This window comes from Rhinatrema bivittatum, chromosome 14 (assembly GCF_901001135.1).
Source record: "Rhinatrema bivittatum chromosome 14, aRhiBiv1.1, whole genome shotgun sequence".
Taxonomy (NCBI): domain Eukaryota; kingdom Metazoa; phylum Chordata; class Amphibia; order Gymnophiona; family Rhinatrematidae; genus Rhinatrema; species Rhinatrema bivittatum.
In genome coordinates, this window is record NC_042628.1 from 42,775,989 (window position 1) to 42,791,713 (window position 15,725).

Consider the following 15,725-nt stretch of genomic DNA (forward strand, 5'->3'; position numbering starts at 1 on the left):
CGGGGTTCCGCAACTTATCTAGCTAACTAAAAGGTAGATTTTAAAATGAGCGTGTGCACGTCCAAGTGCGCGCAGTTACTAGCGCATGCACCTGGATGCGATCATTTTATAACACGTGTGCATCAGATTGTGCATGATATAAAATATGATGTCTGCGCACACGTGTGTCAGATTTTAACATCCGCGCGCGCAGGGGGAAATTTTCGAAAGTACATGCGGCAATGCTATCGGGCCTTTGCTCACTTCCCTCCTGGTCCATTCCAATTAAGGACTCCGCGCTGTCCCGGCCCACACCTCCCCCCCCCCCAGTCTGCCCCTTTTGCAAGGCCTGATACTTCTGTGCACAACGGGAGTTATGCGCGTGGCCGGGCCTGTTCTAAAATGTGTGTGGCGCGCGCAAGGCCCAGCCATGTGCATAATCCCCAGTTTTTACGCATGCGGCCCTTTTAAAATCGAGCCTTTAGGGTCTCTCTTTATTTATTTATTTGCAGTTTTTATATACCGACATTTGTTTAGTAACCTCACATCGGTTCAAATTAACAAAAACACTGCAACTGTGCTAAATAAAACAAACATTTGCAACAGTGCTTTACAATTAACTTAACTTATTAACCGGGGGGGGGGAGAGGGAACAATGGAGGGGAGGATAAAATAGTGGTACATTGTTGTATTGCTGAACGTATAAGACTCAATTATTAAGCATTTTCCCATAGACACAGAAAGGGACAAAAGCCTTAGCAAATCAGGTCCTTAGCTGGATAAGTAGCACTTTTTGTCAGGATATTCCACAGCATAGCCTTGCTGCTGAATATCCCAGGTAAGTTAGCTGGATAAGTTTTATCTGACTAACTTATCTAAATGATTTGTTTTAAATATCTACCTCTGTAAGTCTTAGGGAAGGATTTGAGCGATTAATGCTGTAACCTCTTCTTTGTGAAACAAACAGATTACGGAATCTTCTCCCTCAGAATAAAATTTCCCTTTCCTCTAGGAAATCATAATTACTTCTCCCATATTCATCTTCAAAATCCACATTTGGAATTCCTTTTCATTGTGGGGAATTTTTATCTGTTTCTTGGAGAAATCTTGTTCTTCTGGAGAGTTTGCCAGTTAATAAAGGCTTTTGGTCCTGAAGCCTTAGAGACTTAGATCCTGAGGTGTCTGTTTTCTCATCACGATTATTTAGTGCATAGAAGGCTTGATACAGGAATTTAAAACATTTGATGGAATAATCTCCAGAGCTATGGCTGAATTAAGCCTTGAACAAGCTATTTTGAGTGTTACCCTCAGGGTTAAAGGCAAAGAGTCCTGTTCTTTGATTAAATATGGCTGAGCAGTGCTGGAGCTTGCACGAGCCGATTCCAAGATGGCCGCCATTCCAATATCAACTATTAAAACCGCTAATTCCAATGATTTCAGGTATGCATCTAACATTATTTACCTCTTTTGAGCTAGTACCAGCCTCAAACAATTTTATCTTGAGAGAATCTGCTTTCTTTTTTGTGCTGTCAGCCCATGGTAGCCAAGCTATCTGCCACTTGAAACCTTTTGTTACCACAGATAGCACACTGGTGCTTACGTCTGTCATTTAAAATTATGCTCACAAAGTAAAAATATGTATAGCCATAAAGCGTAGAAATTACTGAAGGCCTCTCCTTTTTAGCCTTGTAAAAAACTTTGCTTTACCTTTGAAGATCTCTGAAAAATAGTTTTCGCTTCAGCTGTCCTTTTTTTAAATTACTAAATTGGTTAAAGATAAACTTACTGTGAAAAAATGAAGGATCCTTTTTCTCTCTTAAATTTGGAAAATTCAAGTTCAATCAAATAACCTAATAAGAGAGAGCGAGCGTTTTAAATTGTGGAATGTTACACTGAACAATGTGTCAGGTGCATGGCCTGGCTGCCAAAAAGCTTTAGGTCTTGTAGTTTTTCCTTCCTTCCTTTTAAAACAATAGCTTAAAATAGTATAAATTCAAAACTGCTGCTCCATCAGAAGTTCGGCCATCAGCTAGAATCAGAGAATACTTGTTCATCTAGGTTCTATGCGCCATGTATATACTAGTGATGTCATAGGTATAAAAAAAATTAATAATCTGCCTCTATCAGCTGGATGAAGCATTAAACCCAATTGTTCTGGACTGGTGTAGCAAGAAACAAAGGAATATCCCATTTCACTATTTATTTGACAGTCACAAAGACAAACTGGTTTCTAAAAAGCAAAAATACATTTTGAAACTTAAAAAATAAATTCAAATAAGTGATAGGTAATATCTTTCTATTGAATAAATATGGAGAGAAATTTGTCTGAAAATGCCCTCCTTCAATCCATTTAAAAGTATGCATGAGGATCCACAGCAAGCTGGATCAAAGGGAGGCATTCCCAGGGGTGAGTTTTGGATGGGATCAGAAAATAATGCACATAAATTATAAGGTTCATTTTCATAGGATTACTCGCGCAATAAAGGCCATATATGTATGAGGCCTGAGCGTGCACAATTTTTATTTTAAAAAGGGCCCACATACAGGTGTATATGCATGTACTCGCACACCTTTACATGTGCAGAAAAGAGGCGTGCCGGGGCATGGCTATAAAAACTCGTCTAATGATGTATTTTAAAAGCGACCTACATGCAGACATTTACACACGTGCTCGTGCTACAGTTCATTTACACATACATGAGACAAAGTTCCTGGATGTAATAAATGACTACTTCATGGAGCAATTGGTTCAGGAACCAACAAGAGAGGGAACTATTTTAGATTTAATACTTAGTGGAAAGCAGGATTTGGTGAGAGAGGTATCAGTGGTGGGGCCACCTGGCAATAGTGATCCTAACATGATCAAATTTAAACTAATAACTGGAAGGGGGACAATAAGTAAATCTGCAGCTCTAACACTAAACTTTCAAAAGGGAAACTTTGATAAAATGAGGAAAATAGTTAGAAAAAAACTGAAAGGCTGCAGCTGCAAAGGTTAAAAGTGTTCAACAGGCTTGGACATTGTTTAAAAATACAATCCTAGAAGCACAGTCCAGATGTATTCCATGCATTAAGAAAGGTGGAAGGAAGGCAAAACAATTACTGTCATGGTTAAAAGATGAGGTGAAAGAGGCTATTTTAGCCAAAAAAAATCCTTCAAAAATTGGAAGAAGGATCCATCTGAAGAAAATAGGATAAAACATAAGCATTGTCATGTTAAGTGTAAAACATTGATAAGACAGGCGAAGAGAGAATTTGAAACGAAGTTGGCCATAGAGGCAAAAACTCATAATAAAAATTTTAAAAATATATCCAAAGCAAGAAACCTGTGAGGGAGTTGGTTGGACCATTAGATGACAGAGGGATTAAAGGGACTCTTAGGGAAGATAAGGCCATTGCAGAAAGACTAAATGAATTCTTTGCTTCCGTGTTTACTAATGAGGATGTTGGGGAGATACCAGTTCCAGAGATGGTTTTCAAGGGTGATGAGTCAGATGAACTGAACCAAATCACTGTGAACTGGGAAGATGTAGTAGGCCAGATTGACAAACTAAAGAGTAGCAAATCACCTGGACCGGATGGTATGCATCCTAGGGTACTGAAGGAACTCAAAAATGAAATTTCTGATCTATTAGTTAAAATTTTTGAGCTACCATTAAAATCATCCATTGTACCTGAAGACTGGCCAATGTAACCCCAATATTTAAAAAGGGCTCCAGGGGCAATCCAGGTAACTATAGACCAGTGAGCCTGACTTCAGAGCCGGGAAAAATAGTGGAAACTTTTCTAAAGATCAGAATCGTAGAGCATATAGAAAGACATGATTTAATGGGACACAGTCAACATGGATTTACCCAAGAGAAGTCTTGTCTAAAAAATCTCCTTCATTTTTTTGAAGGGGTTAATAAACATGTGGATAAAGGTGAACCCATAGATGTAGTGTATTTGGATTTTCAGAAGGCATTTGACAAAGTCCCTCATGAAAGGCTTCTAAGAAAACTAAAAAGTAATGGGATAGGAGGCGATGTCCTTTCGTGGATTACAAACTGGTTAAAAGACAGGAAACAGAGTAGGATTAAATGGTCAATTTTCTCAGTGGAAAAGGGTAAACAGTGGAGTGCCTCAGGGATCTGTACTTGGACTAGTGCTTTTCAATATATATATAAATGATCTAATAAGGAATATGACGAGTGACGTTATCAAATTTGCGGACGATACAAAATTATTTAGACTAGTTAAATCACAAGCGGATTGTGATACATTACAGGAGGGCCCTGCAAGACTGGAAGATTGGGCATCCAAATGGCAGATGAAATTTAATGTGGACAAGTGCAAGGTGTTGCATATAGGGGAAAATAACCCTTGCTGTAGTTACACAATGTTAGGTTCCATATTAGGAACTATCACCCAGGAAAAATATCTAGGCATCATAGTGGATAATACTTTTAAATATTCGGCTCAGTGTGCTGCAGCAGTCAAAAAAGCAAACAGAATGTTAGGAATTATTAGGAAGGGAATGGTTAATAAAACAGAAAATGTCATAAAGCCTCTGTATCGCTCCATGGTGAGACCACACCTTGAATACTGTGTACAATTCTGGTCGCCACATCTCAAAAAAGATATAGTTGCAATGGAGAAGGTACAGAGAAGGGAAACCAAAATGATAAAGGGGATGGAACAGCTCCCCTATGAGGAAAGGCTGAAGAGGTTAGGCCTGTTCAGCTTGGAGAAGAGACGGATGAGGGGGGGGGATATGATAGAGGTCTTTAAGACCATGAGAGGTCTTGAACGAGTAGATGTGAATCGGTTATTTACACTTTTGGATAATAGAAGGACTGGGGACATTCCATGAAGTTAGCAAGTAGCACATTTAGGGGTAGATTTTCAAAGAGTTGCGCGCGTACGATACGCTCGCAACCCCCAAAAACGTACCCCTGCCTCCCCCTGCGCACGCCCTGGGACAGCGTATGTCCCGGGGCTTGCAAAAAGGGGCGGGGAGTGGGCAGTCCGGGGTGGTCTGGGGGTGGAGGCAGGGCATGGCCTGAGCCTCCAGGCACAGTGGCCATTTGCCGCTGTGCCCTGGATCGTGGGTCGGCTGTTGGCCGGCACGCGTAAGTTATGTCTGCCAGGAGGCAGGCTTAAGTTCTTCAACGAAGGTAAGGGGGGGTTCTAGGTAGGGCTAGGGGGCGGGTTAGGGAGGGGGAAGGGAGGGGAAGGTGCAGGGGGGCAGAGGGAATGGAGACAGGCGGCTCGGCGCACGCAAGTTGCACAATTGTGCACCCCCTTGCACACACTGACCCTGGATTTTATAACATGTATGTGGCTGCGCGCGCATGTTATAAAATCGAGCGTAGATTTGTTCGCGCTGGGTTGCATGAACAAATCTGCGCCCACGCACAGGTTTTAAAATCTGCCCCTATAGACTAATCAGAGAAAATTATTTCATTCAATCCACAATTAAGCTCTGGAATTTGTTGCCAGAGGATGTGGTTAGTGTAGTTAGTGTAGCTGGGTTCAAAAAAGATTTGGATAAGTTCTTGGAGGAGAAGTCCATTAACTGCTATTAATCAAGTTTATTTAGGAAATAGCCACTGCTATTAATTGCATCAGTAGATTGGGATCTTCTTGGTGTTTGGGTAATTGCCAGGTTCTTGTGGCCTGGTTTGGCCTCTGTTGGAAACAGGATGCTGGGCTTGATGGACCCTTGGTCTGACCCAGCATGGCAATTTCTTATGTTCTTATGTGCTTTCTCTTTGATTAGCAACTTGGCGTATGCTGGCATGGTTCCTCCAGGTGAGTGAACACAGGAGCTGGCCAGAGTGTGAGGCAGTGTATCAGGGACAGACTGGGACCTTATGGTAACTTGGGTGGCAGTGGCTTGGGAAACAGTCAGTAAAACAAAGGAGGCAGATTCTGGCTGTTTCCTTACGTGAACTTTTATTTACAGTGAAAGCAAAACAGAAAAACAGATGCAGTTCACCTTCCTGTTCTGATAGTATTCAAACATCAATTGCAACCTGTCTTTTCATAGGAAGGTTTCCGCTCTGCCCTCCGGGACCTCTCGCAACCTTCTGGGCCCTAGTTTCTTATCCCTGGTCTGCCGTGATCCACCCTAACACCTTGCTGGGTCGGGACTTGAGGACCCAGTACAAGATAGCTGTGGCTGGTCCTTTAAGGTGTTCTGAGGGAGTTTCTTATATACTTCCTCACAGACCTACTGGAGGGCATTGGGAAACTGTGGGCCATACAGGGAGATTTCATGAACAGACTGGTTGGGGGGGAGCAGGAGTAGCACAGAGCATTCCTGGGATAGACAGGGCCATACTGGAAACTACCTATGACATTTAGATTTATGCTGGGGGTTTGAGAACAGATGAGGGGGGATACATGGTCATTGTGGGCTATATAGGGAGAGTGCCAGTGTGGGTCCTTGCAACATACAGGGAGTCGGGAGTTAGTAGTAAAGAGTCCCCACTGTCGGGCGGTGAGGCCAAGCGGGAGGCAGAAGCTCGTTCCCTGCAGGTTGAGCCCTTGGGTATCGGGGCCGGCTGGACTTAGGCAGGCCTTCACGTGGTTGATCCCGGGGAAGGTGCCCGACATGCACTAGCTAGAAAGTTCCAGACTTATGCCAAATCTATCCCTTTTTATTTCCTAGGCTCTGCAGTGTCTGCTTCACTATCACACCTTCCTCTTCTAGTCCCAGAATTACTGGATGAGAGCTGGGGGAAGGAAAAGAAGAAGGAAAGACCTAGAGAAGAATACCCCACAGCTCTGCCTCTTAAGCCTGAAAATAGATTCATAAATAGCATTCCTGGCCATTCCCCCACAAGCAAAATGTTTGTAAAGCTAACTTTTATGTTAAACAAAATAAATATGTATAATATAAATGTTATAAAGCAAAAAGTAACATACAAAGGAACAGGGGTGGCGCAAACTAGGGAGAAAAACTAAGTACAACAACATAAAAAGGGCCAGAGAGGTAGGGAAGCCAGGAACTGCAGACTTAGAATCTGGTCAGTATGGTGGGAATTAGGGGTGTGTATTCGTTCCCTACGACTTGGTAATCTGCCATGGATAGGGCCATATTCATTGTATTTGTGGGGAAGCGAAACATATCGCGATTCCCCACGAATACAACGAATCTTCGCCAAATTATTCGGCCGCCTAAAGGAGCCAATTTAAACAAACCCCCCACCCTCCTGACCGGCAGCCATCTCCTGTACTCATACCCTCGGCTGCCAGTATTCAAAATGGCACCGATAGCCTTTGACCTACTATGTCACAGGGGCTACCGGTGCCATTGATCAGCCCCTGTCACATGGTATGAGCAATGGATGGCCGGCGCCATCTTGTGCTCCTACCATGTGACAGGGGCTGACCAATGGCTAGCGACGGTCGGCCCCTGTGACATAGTGAGGGCAAAGGCTATCTGCGCCATTTTGAATACTGGCGGCCGACGGCCCGAATGCAGGAGGTCACTCCCGGACCCCCGCTGGATTTTTGGCAAGTCTTGTGGGGGTCAAGAGGGTCCCCCAAGACTTGCCAAAAGTCCCTGGTGGTCCAGCGGGGGTGGGGGAGAAGTATCTTGCTCCTCTCCAGCAGTGGCTGCTGCAAGGGTGGGATCTGGGGCTAGGTCCTTGCTGCCAGACTGCCCCTCCGTGGCCTCCTGTTGTCGTTGTGTGCCATGTTGTGTGCTCACATTCTGCAGGGTATGATGTGCATGATCATAGATGCTGTTAGAGGGCATTCCTTCTGGGAGAGGTGTAGGCAAAGGGAAGTGCTCATAGGTGTGGGTCAACCACATCATATAGGTGGTGGCTAATCCAGGGCCGGTGTGTCCCATTAGGCGAACTAGGCGGTCGCCTAGGGCACCAACCATTAGAGGGCACCAAAGAGCAGCCATGTGAGGCTGCAAGCGGAGCCTATCCTGCTCGCAGCTAGGAGGAGTAGAGACTCGGTGGGCCACAAGTGGCACACATCCTGCTCACGGCCCAGAGAAGCACACTCTCAGCGGGCCACGAGCAGCAGCTCAATGAATGAGGGAGGAGTCTGGGCCAGGGCCGGGACTGGGGGGTGGCGCAAGGCAGAAGGTTTGCCTAGGGTGCCTAATACCCTTGCACCAACCCTGAGCTAAGCCAGAAAAAGATTCCTGGACATTCTAATGAATAATTTCAATGGGATGTAGTTTGATGGAGCCTCGCATGTGCAAAGGGCTCTGAGTTTGACTCAGTGACTGAGTTTGAAGCAATGGGTTTTGATCTACATTGCATTGCATCTAGGGCAATGAGATTGTACATAGTTGCATCGACTAGAGGGCCATCAGTTTTCAATGGGAATACATGTAGGCGTGGGTGGGAATACCCTGAAAGGTTCCAGCTAGGCCTGAGGGTACTTTCCAGTGAACGCCTCATGACAATGCTGCCCGTGACCCAGAGAAATGTCTAGATCTAAGTATGTGTGAATGAGGGTTTGTTGAAGCTGAAGGCAGAAACAGAGTCCTGCAGAGCAGTAGGTCAATAGTAATAGAATCAGCATATTTACAGACCTTGTGAACATCTCCCTGATGGCCTGAACATGAATTTACCCCTAGCCCCCCCCCCCCCCCCCCCCCCCCCCCCCATCCAACCATCTCCTCCTCTTCTGGTGCAGCTCCCAAGCCTTCTTCTTGAGGTCTTCAATCTATAGAAAGAAACAGGATTACATAGTTGAGGGTGCACTGTAGCGGTTACTTTGACCTCCATACTAGTATGTAACTGTGTATCCTTCTGATGTCTGAAATATGTAACATAGCTCTGTGAACTCCATTAATGCACACAGAAGTAGTGTGCTGCCACCTAGCGCAAAAGAACACTACAACAAGCAGCTTCCATGAAGGGCCATGATATCCCTGTTCATGAGTACACAAGCTGTACAGTGCAGCCAGTGGGAATAACCCTTTGTAGGGTTACAAGAACCATGCAACAGACTCTAATCTACGACATCAGGATCAGGAGAACAAACATCTGGACTGGAACACAGATTACAGGATCAGGAGACAGACCTCAGCACTGGAACACAAACATCAGGAACAGCAGGCCCACATCTGGACTGGAACTTGGACATCAGGACAAGATGAGGAGCTCCAACGAAGAACAGGAAACACAGGACCTTGAAGAAGTGCTGGAACAGGGACGACTCCTGGAGCGAAGGACAGCAGGATCCCAGGAGTGTCTAATTCCTTGCAAAGGCAACCCTGGAATGGACGCTGAGCCCTTTTGTAGGGCTGAAGAGGACATCGCCCAGAGAGGGGGCCACACCTGGCTGGCCCTTGAAGAGCAGGAGAGAGGCGCGCGCCCGCGTCTAAGGAGAGCTGGAGGAGAGAAGCAGGATCATTGGTGGCGTCCTCCCAGCTATGTGGAAGGCCCAAGAAGCAGGCAGACAGCGGGAGCAGCCCTGCCAAGAAGCTGGAGGAAGGCAGGCTCCAGGAGCGGCTTCCAGCCACGAAGGAATCAAGCAGGGAGAGAAGGAGGGCTGCAGGCACTGGCAGGGACGGCCTCCCTGCCGGGCGAGGACCCGGGCAGCAGCAGGCACCGGCAGGGACGGCTTCCCTGCCGGCTGAAGACCCCGGCATGGTAAGGAGGACTTCCTTGCCTCCCGAGGACCCCGGGAGTGGCTGCAGCGCGTCGGGGAGAGCAGGAGCGGCAGCGGTGGTCCCGGCCACGAGGGAGAGCCCTCGTGGGCCCGATTCTGCCGCGCAGGGCCCGAGGCAGCCGGGGAGGAGCTCGGCGACAGCGGCACGCCCGCCGCGAAGGAAGCAGCGCCAGCGGCCCGACTCGCGGGCAGGTTCACAACACCCATCTACATGAATTTATGGGCATACACGTGGGGTGTTAAAGTTATCCTCTCTATCTACATTTTTCACAGAAATTTACTGCAAAAATAATAGGTGCAAAGTGTTTTGCACTCGTGGTGCTTTTCAAGTAGAAACTAAGGAGAAATTTTTCAAAGGAGTTACATAAAGTAGTATATATCGTAGAAATTTTCAAAAGTCCACTTATGCATGTAAAGTCCATTTATGTACATAAAACATTTTGAAAATTCAGTCCTATGGCATGAACTTTCAAAAGGAGCTGCCCACATAAAAGAACTTTTCAAAAGTTGTTTTATTCACATAAAATGTTTTGAAAATTACCTCCAAATGGCCGGATTTTAAATCGGCCATGCGTGAAAGTGGCGATACGAGAATAAGTGCAGGGCGGAGTGGGGCAGGGCGGGACAGCGCCATTCCTCACTGTCCCAGAGCCTCGCTCGTTGGCTGGCTGCCGGTGTGCACAAGTTACTTCAGGTCGGGCCCTGAAGTAACTCAAAAGAAAAAAGGTAAAAAAAAGTGTGTGTGGGGGGGGGGGGTTTAAAGGGTAGGGAGGAGAGGGAAAGGGGAAGGGAGGTTAGGGTAGAGGGACCTGGGAAAGCCCCGATCTCGTCGCAGCGCAAATTTTGCAAAATTTTAACCCCTCCTTTGTGCGCGCCACCCACAGATATGCACGTGGATTATAAAATCCGGTGCGTATGTGCACGCGGCCCACAAATTTTATAACATACGTGCACGAGTGCAACTCTGAAGTTGAAGTAATAAAACAAAAAAACCCCTAATAGTTAGGCAGGGGGGAAGAGTCCGGGAAGAGAGGGGAAAATGTAGGAAGGTTAGATAGGGGTATAAGGAAGTTCCCTCCCAGTCCGCTCCTTAATTGGAGCAGACTGGGAGGGAACTAGGGAAACCCTACTTGCGTCGCTGGGCATTGCTTTGTAAAATCCCCCCCCCCCCCCCGTGCGCGGCCATCGGATTTTATAACATGTGTGCACCAGGAACCGCGAGTACATGGATGTGTGTGCGGGTCTTAAAATCGACCCCTTAGTGAATACAAATTAATTATGTAGACCACAACTGGGTAAGCAGAGAAAAAAAAGTGACTTGCTCAGAGTTATAGACAGCTCTTGATAATTACACCTAGAAATAATAAATGAATGAATTCTAGTCCCACATTCTAACCACTAGATAAACTCTCCTTCCTGAAGATGTTTCCTCACCTGTGTACTTAGAAGTGAATTTTCAGCATGGGCTGAGCACTCAACCTAGCCAGCCCAGTTTTCAGCTGCAAGCCTGCCATTTGAGTGTTGTAGTCATGTGACTAAACAGTTGAAAATCAGCAAGAGGCAGCTATGGCTTTTCCCCCTCTCCCTTTACCCTGGAACGCCTCTGGGGTTGCACACTTTTTAAGCAACTAAACTTAGCTTCCTAATGTTCAATGGTGCTTACCGAGCTCTCGAATTTAGGCAGCTAGACCTTTGGCAAATAGACCCCTATATGCTGATAATTCTGCACCATATTTTGGGTCCAACATACCCAATCCCTGTAACAAGCCATCGGTGTAGGGCACAATGTGGAAACACAGACTGAGGTCCAACTCCACGTTGTGTGGTAAGGTGCTCTGAATATCCCTCAGGAGACCATGTTCTGCCAGTTCATTCATCAGCCCTAGGCAACAAGAAATAAAAGTGTGAGCGGCATATGAAAAATAGAGCAGCATGCTCAGAAGGCACTCAGGGGCAGGAGAACTCAGCTAACGTTCACTTCAGGAAGCATGCAGCCACTCGTTCAAGCTCCTCTTGCAGAAATACTAATGTGGATCATCAGGAGTTCAGGCACAGCAATTTCAAGCCAGCAGGCACTGAAAACCATTCTGGATGAAGTGGGAATTGCTAAACATGTCATCTTGGAACACAAATGAATATTCTGAACAATATTTTCTAGTAGCAGATTTCTATCAAAACAGTAAGCAGCAATTCAGTTTCTACCTCTTATTTTCCTTTAGTTTTCATTCATATATATATATATATATATATATATCATAAATTTCTATAGTGAGTAGAGGAAAGCTTCTCACTAGCCTGGAAAAACCATTGTTTGATATAAACATTAATGCGAGTCTGACAGCACTGTTCTTTGGGAGACCTAAGCTTCATTGCTGTCTCATGAATGACTCAGGAGTGGGAGAGCTGCTGACATGATACTCCTATTAGGAAGTCAGGTATTATTCTTACAGTGACATCTGGTGACAAGCGACAGAGCAAATCTGAAAGCAGCTCTAGAGAGCTATGTTCTACTAAATTGAGACTTGAGAATTTCCCTGTAGTGGACAGACACTTAGATTCATCAAAAAGTAATAACGGTAATTTACCGCTTTGCATTGGTAGAATTGTGTGGTGCAATTTAACTTAGCGCACCCTGTGATAATCCCTATTTTCACTTCTTGCAGAGAGAAAGAGAGAGAGAGAGACTGACTAGCCACAAGGCCCTCAAAGTAGTTAAGTATTTATATCTCTGTAGGAGGGCCATCTAATAGGTTGAAGTGGTGTTGGTGGTGGTTTAGATTTTAGGGGCCAGTTTCACATGTAGAGCGAGATGTACAAACAGCACAGTACACCTTGGTGAAGATTTGACGTCATTTGGAGTGAAGAAAGTCTCAAAAAGATTAAATTTCTACTATGTTCTCTCACCCTAACTTGATGGATTCTATAACAGGGTACCATCAAGCTAGGGTGAGATAACATAGAACAAAATTTAATCTTTCCTCACTCCAAATAACGTCAAATCTTCACCAAGGTGTACTGTGCTGTTCATACATCTTACTCTACATGAAAAACTGGCCCCTAAACCACCACCAACACCTCTCCTTGACCTATTAGATGGCCCTGTAGAGTTATAAATAGGTGCACACAGTGAGGCCCTCCCCAAGGCTTTCTCTACTCCACTCCACTTCACTCTCTCCTTCTTCCCTCTCTCTCCCCAAGCCGAGAAATGGCCAAAATGCAATTCCAAAAATGTATCACAAATTGCACTATGGCCATTTTGAGCACATCGCACAGCCTAATGCCAGGAAAAAAGGTGTAGTTATTTCCGGCGTTAAAACCATGCGATAGCATGGGTTATGCTATCGTACGGTGCGATATTACTCCTCATTTAACTAAATCCCACCCAAACTCCTCCCCAATCCCACCCCTTCCAAATATTTGCATTCGCAACATGCGTTACAATTCTTTTCACATGCATTAATGCATTATTGCATACATTCATGCCATATCGCATTTTGATGAATGACCTGGAGAGTGAGGGTATTTTTAGGTTTAAATGAATATCAATGTACTCCAGAGGGTACTCTTCAAGCCAAATAACTAAATGTGTTGTCACTTAAGCATATGTCTGGAAGAATAATCATGGGAGATCATTTACTAAGCCATGATATTTTATCGCAGGAAGAGTGAAATATTTGGGGGGGGGGGGGGGAAGAGGTTTTACTGTGATAATTTGCCTGTTCTGGAAAAATATTGCAGCAAATGCCCCATGATATTTTTTCTTGCGGAAAAACTCCATGAGAAAAAAATATCATGGGGAATGGAGCAAAAACGCACGATGGCCCCCTTTGCACAGGGCCGCCAACTTCTAAAAGGGCCATATGGCCCGAGAAAACACCCCGTCACAATATTCCAGGACTGAAAAAAAATGCTAACAGGAAATGGCAAGTTGCATGGGGATGCTGTTATTTCACAGCTTCATCATGGCCAAAGGAATAAATATGCTCAAGAAACCTGGAGTCTCAGGTAGAATATAACCTTCATATGTGGCCATATGAACCAAGGTCAGTTTAATATGATAAATATAAATCACTACTGAATGAAGACATCTGTTAAAGGAAAATTGGTTCTTACCTGCTAATTTTCGTTCCTGTAGTACCACGGATCAGTCCAGACCGTGGGTTGAGCCTCCTATCCAGCAGGTGGAGACAGACCAAAACTGTGAGGGTATCCTATATCAGGACAGAGCCTACCCTACACCCCTTCAATATAAAGTACTTTCAAAGCAGATATAACTTCCCACAGATCAAGCAAGCAATAAGAAAAAACTAACAAATTGAACAAGTGAACAATTGAAAGGATTCTATATGAATAAAAAACTCTTGCATATAATTTTATTTTCATCTGTTAGATGCTTCCGGTGCCTTTAGTAATAGTAGACAACAAATCAGATAATTGAAAAAACCTGCAGAAAAAAGACAGAACATTCGAGCGGACATATCAGATCTAGTACGGGCAGGTGTCTGGACTGATCTGTGGTACTACAGGAACAAAAATTAGCAGGTAAGAACCAATTTTCCTTTCTCTGTATGTACCCGGATCAGTCCAGACCGTGGGATGTACCAAAGCTTCCCTAAACAGGGTGGGACTGAGATAGTCCCGCTCGAAGCACCTGCTGTCAGAAGGAGCCAAAAAACTGGAGCCTGCACATCCAGATGGTAATGATGAGCAAAGATATGCAGGGATTTCCAAGTAGCTGCCTATATATTTCCTGCGGAGATACAGATTGTCTCTCCACCCAAGAAATAGCCTGAGACCGTAAGGAATGAGCTTTTAAGCCTTCCTTCCTTACATCCTTACAGATGTAAGCCGACGCAATGGCCTCCTTTAGTCGACGCGCGATAGTGGCCTTGGAAGCCTTATCTCCTTTATTTGGCCCACTCCACAGAACAAACAAGTGGTCAGAGACCCGGAACTCATTTGTAACCTGAAGGTAATGCAGCAAGATCCATTTCACATCGAGGCGCTGCAGATCACCCCCAGCTGTATTTGCTACTTCTGACGAAGAAAAAGCTGGAAGTTCCACGGACTGATTGACATGAAAAGAAGACACGACCTTTGCCAAGAAAGAGGGTACCATCTTAAGGGATACCCCTGAATCCGAGAAACGTAGAAAAGGCTCTCTGCACGACAACATTTGGAGCTCTGAGATTCTCCTGGCTGAACAAATGGACACCAAGAAGATGGTTTTGAGAGTCAAATCCTTGAGTGTAGCCCTCCTTAAGGGCTCAAAAGGAGCTTCGCAGAGAACCCAGAGAACCAAGTTAAGATTCCACAAGGGACAAGTAACTCGGACCGGAGGGTTCAAATGCTTGGCTCCCTTGAGGAAACGGACGACATCCAAATGAGCCGCCACTGAATTACTGTCAATGGTGCCTAAGAGGGATCCGAGAGCAGAGACCTGCACTCGCAAGGAACTGAACCACAACCCCTTGGCGAGACCGTTCTGGAGAAAAGAAAGGACCTGGGAAACCGGAGCCTTACAAGCTGAGATACCTGAGGCATTTTCAAAAACCTTCCATACTCAGACATAAGCAAGCGAGGTAGTCGGCTTCCTGGCCCGTAATAGAGTGGATATAACTTCTTACTTATATCCCTTCTTTCTCAATCTCCGCCATTCAAAAGCCAGGCCGCTAGACAGAAGCGATCTGCCTGATCGAAAAATATGGGACCCTGCTGAAGAAGATGGGAAAGATGACCGAGGTGTAGGGGACCATCTGTGGCTAGATTCATGAGGTCCACAAACCACGGTCTACGAGGCCATTCTGGAGCCACTAGAATGACAGGCCCACAATGAAGCTCGATTCTTCTGAGTACTTTGCCCATTAACGGCCAGGGAGGGAACACATACAGAAGAATGTTGAGGGGCCAGGGAAGGACCAGGGCATCCACCCCTTCCACGCAATGTTCCCGTCTGCAGCTGAAGAACCGAGGAGCTTTCGCATTGGCCATGGTGGCCATCAGATCCAAGTGAGGGGGACCCCACCTGCGGATGATCAGGTATATTGCTGCATCTGACAATTCCCACTTGCCTGGGTCTAACCTCTGGCAACTGAGGAAATCCGCTTGAACGTTCT

General features: G+C 45.4%; 1 protein-coding gene across 3 annotated transcripts in view; it reads right to left on the bottom strand.

Moving 5' to 3' along the window:
• C14H16orf71 (chromosome 14 C16orf71 homolog) overlaps positions 1-15,725 on the bottom strand; it is a 386,375-nt gene that overhangs the window by 202,738 nt on the left and 167,912 nt on the right. For all 3 annotated transcript variants that reach the window (XM_029576717.1, XM_029576716.1, XM_029576718.1), the window contains exon 19: positions 11,360-11,491. In XM_029576717.1, the coding sequence (XP_029432577.1) occupies positions 11,360-11,491 (132 nt within the window). The remainder of the gene's footprint in view (positions 1-11,359; positions 11,492-15,725) is intronic.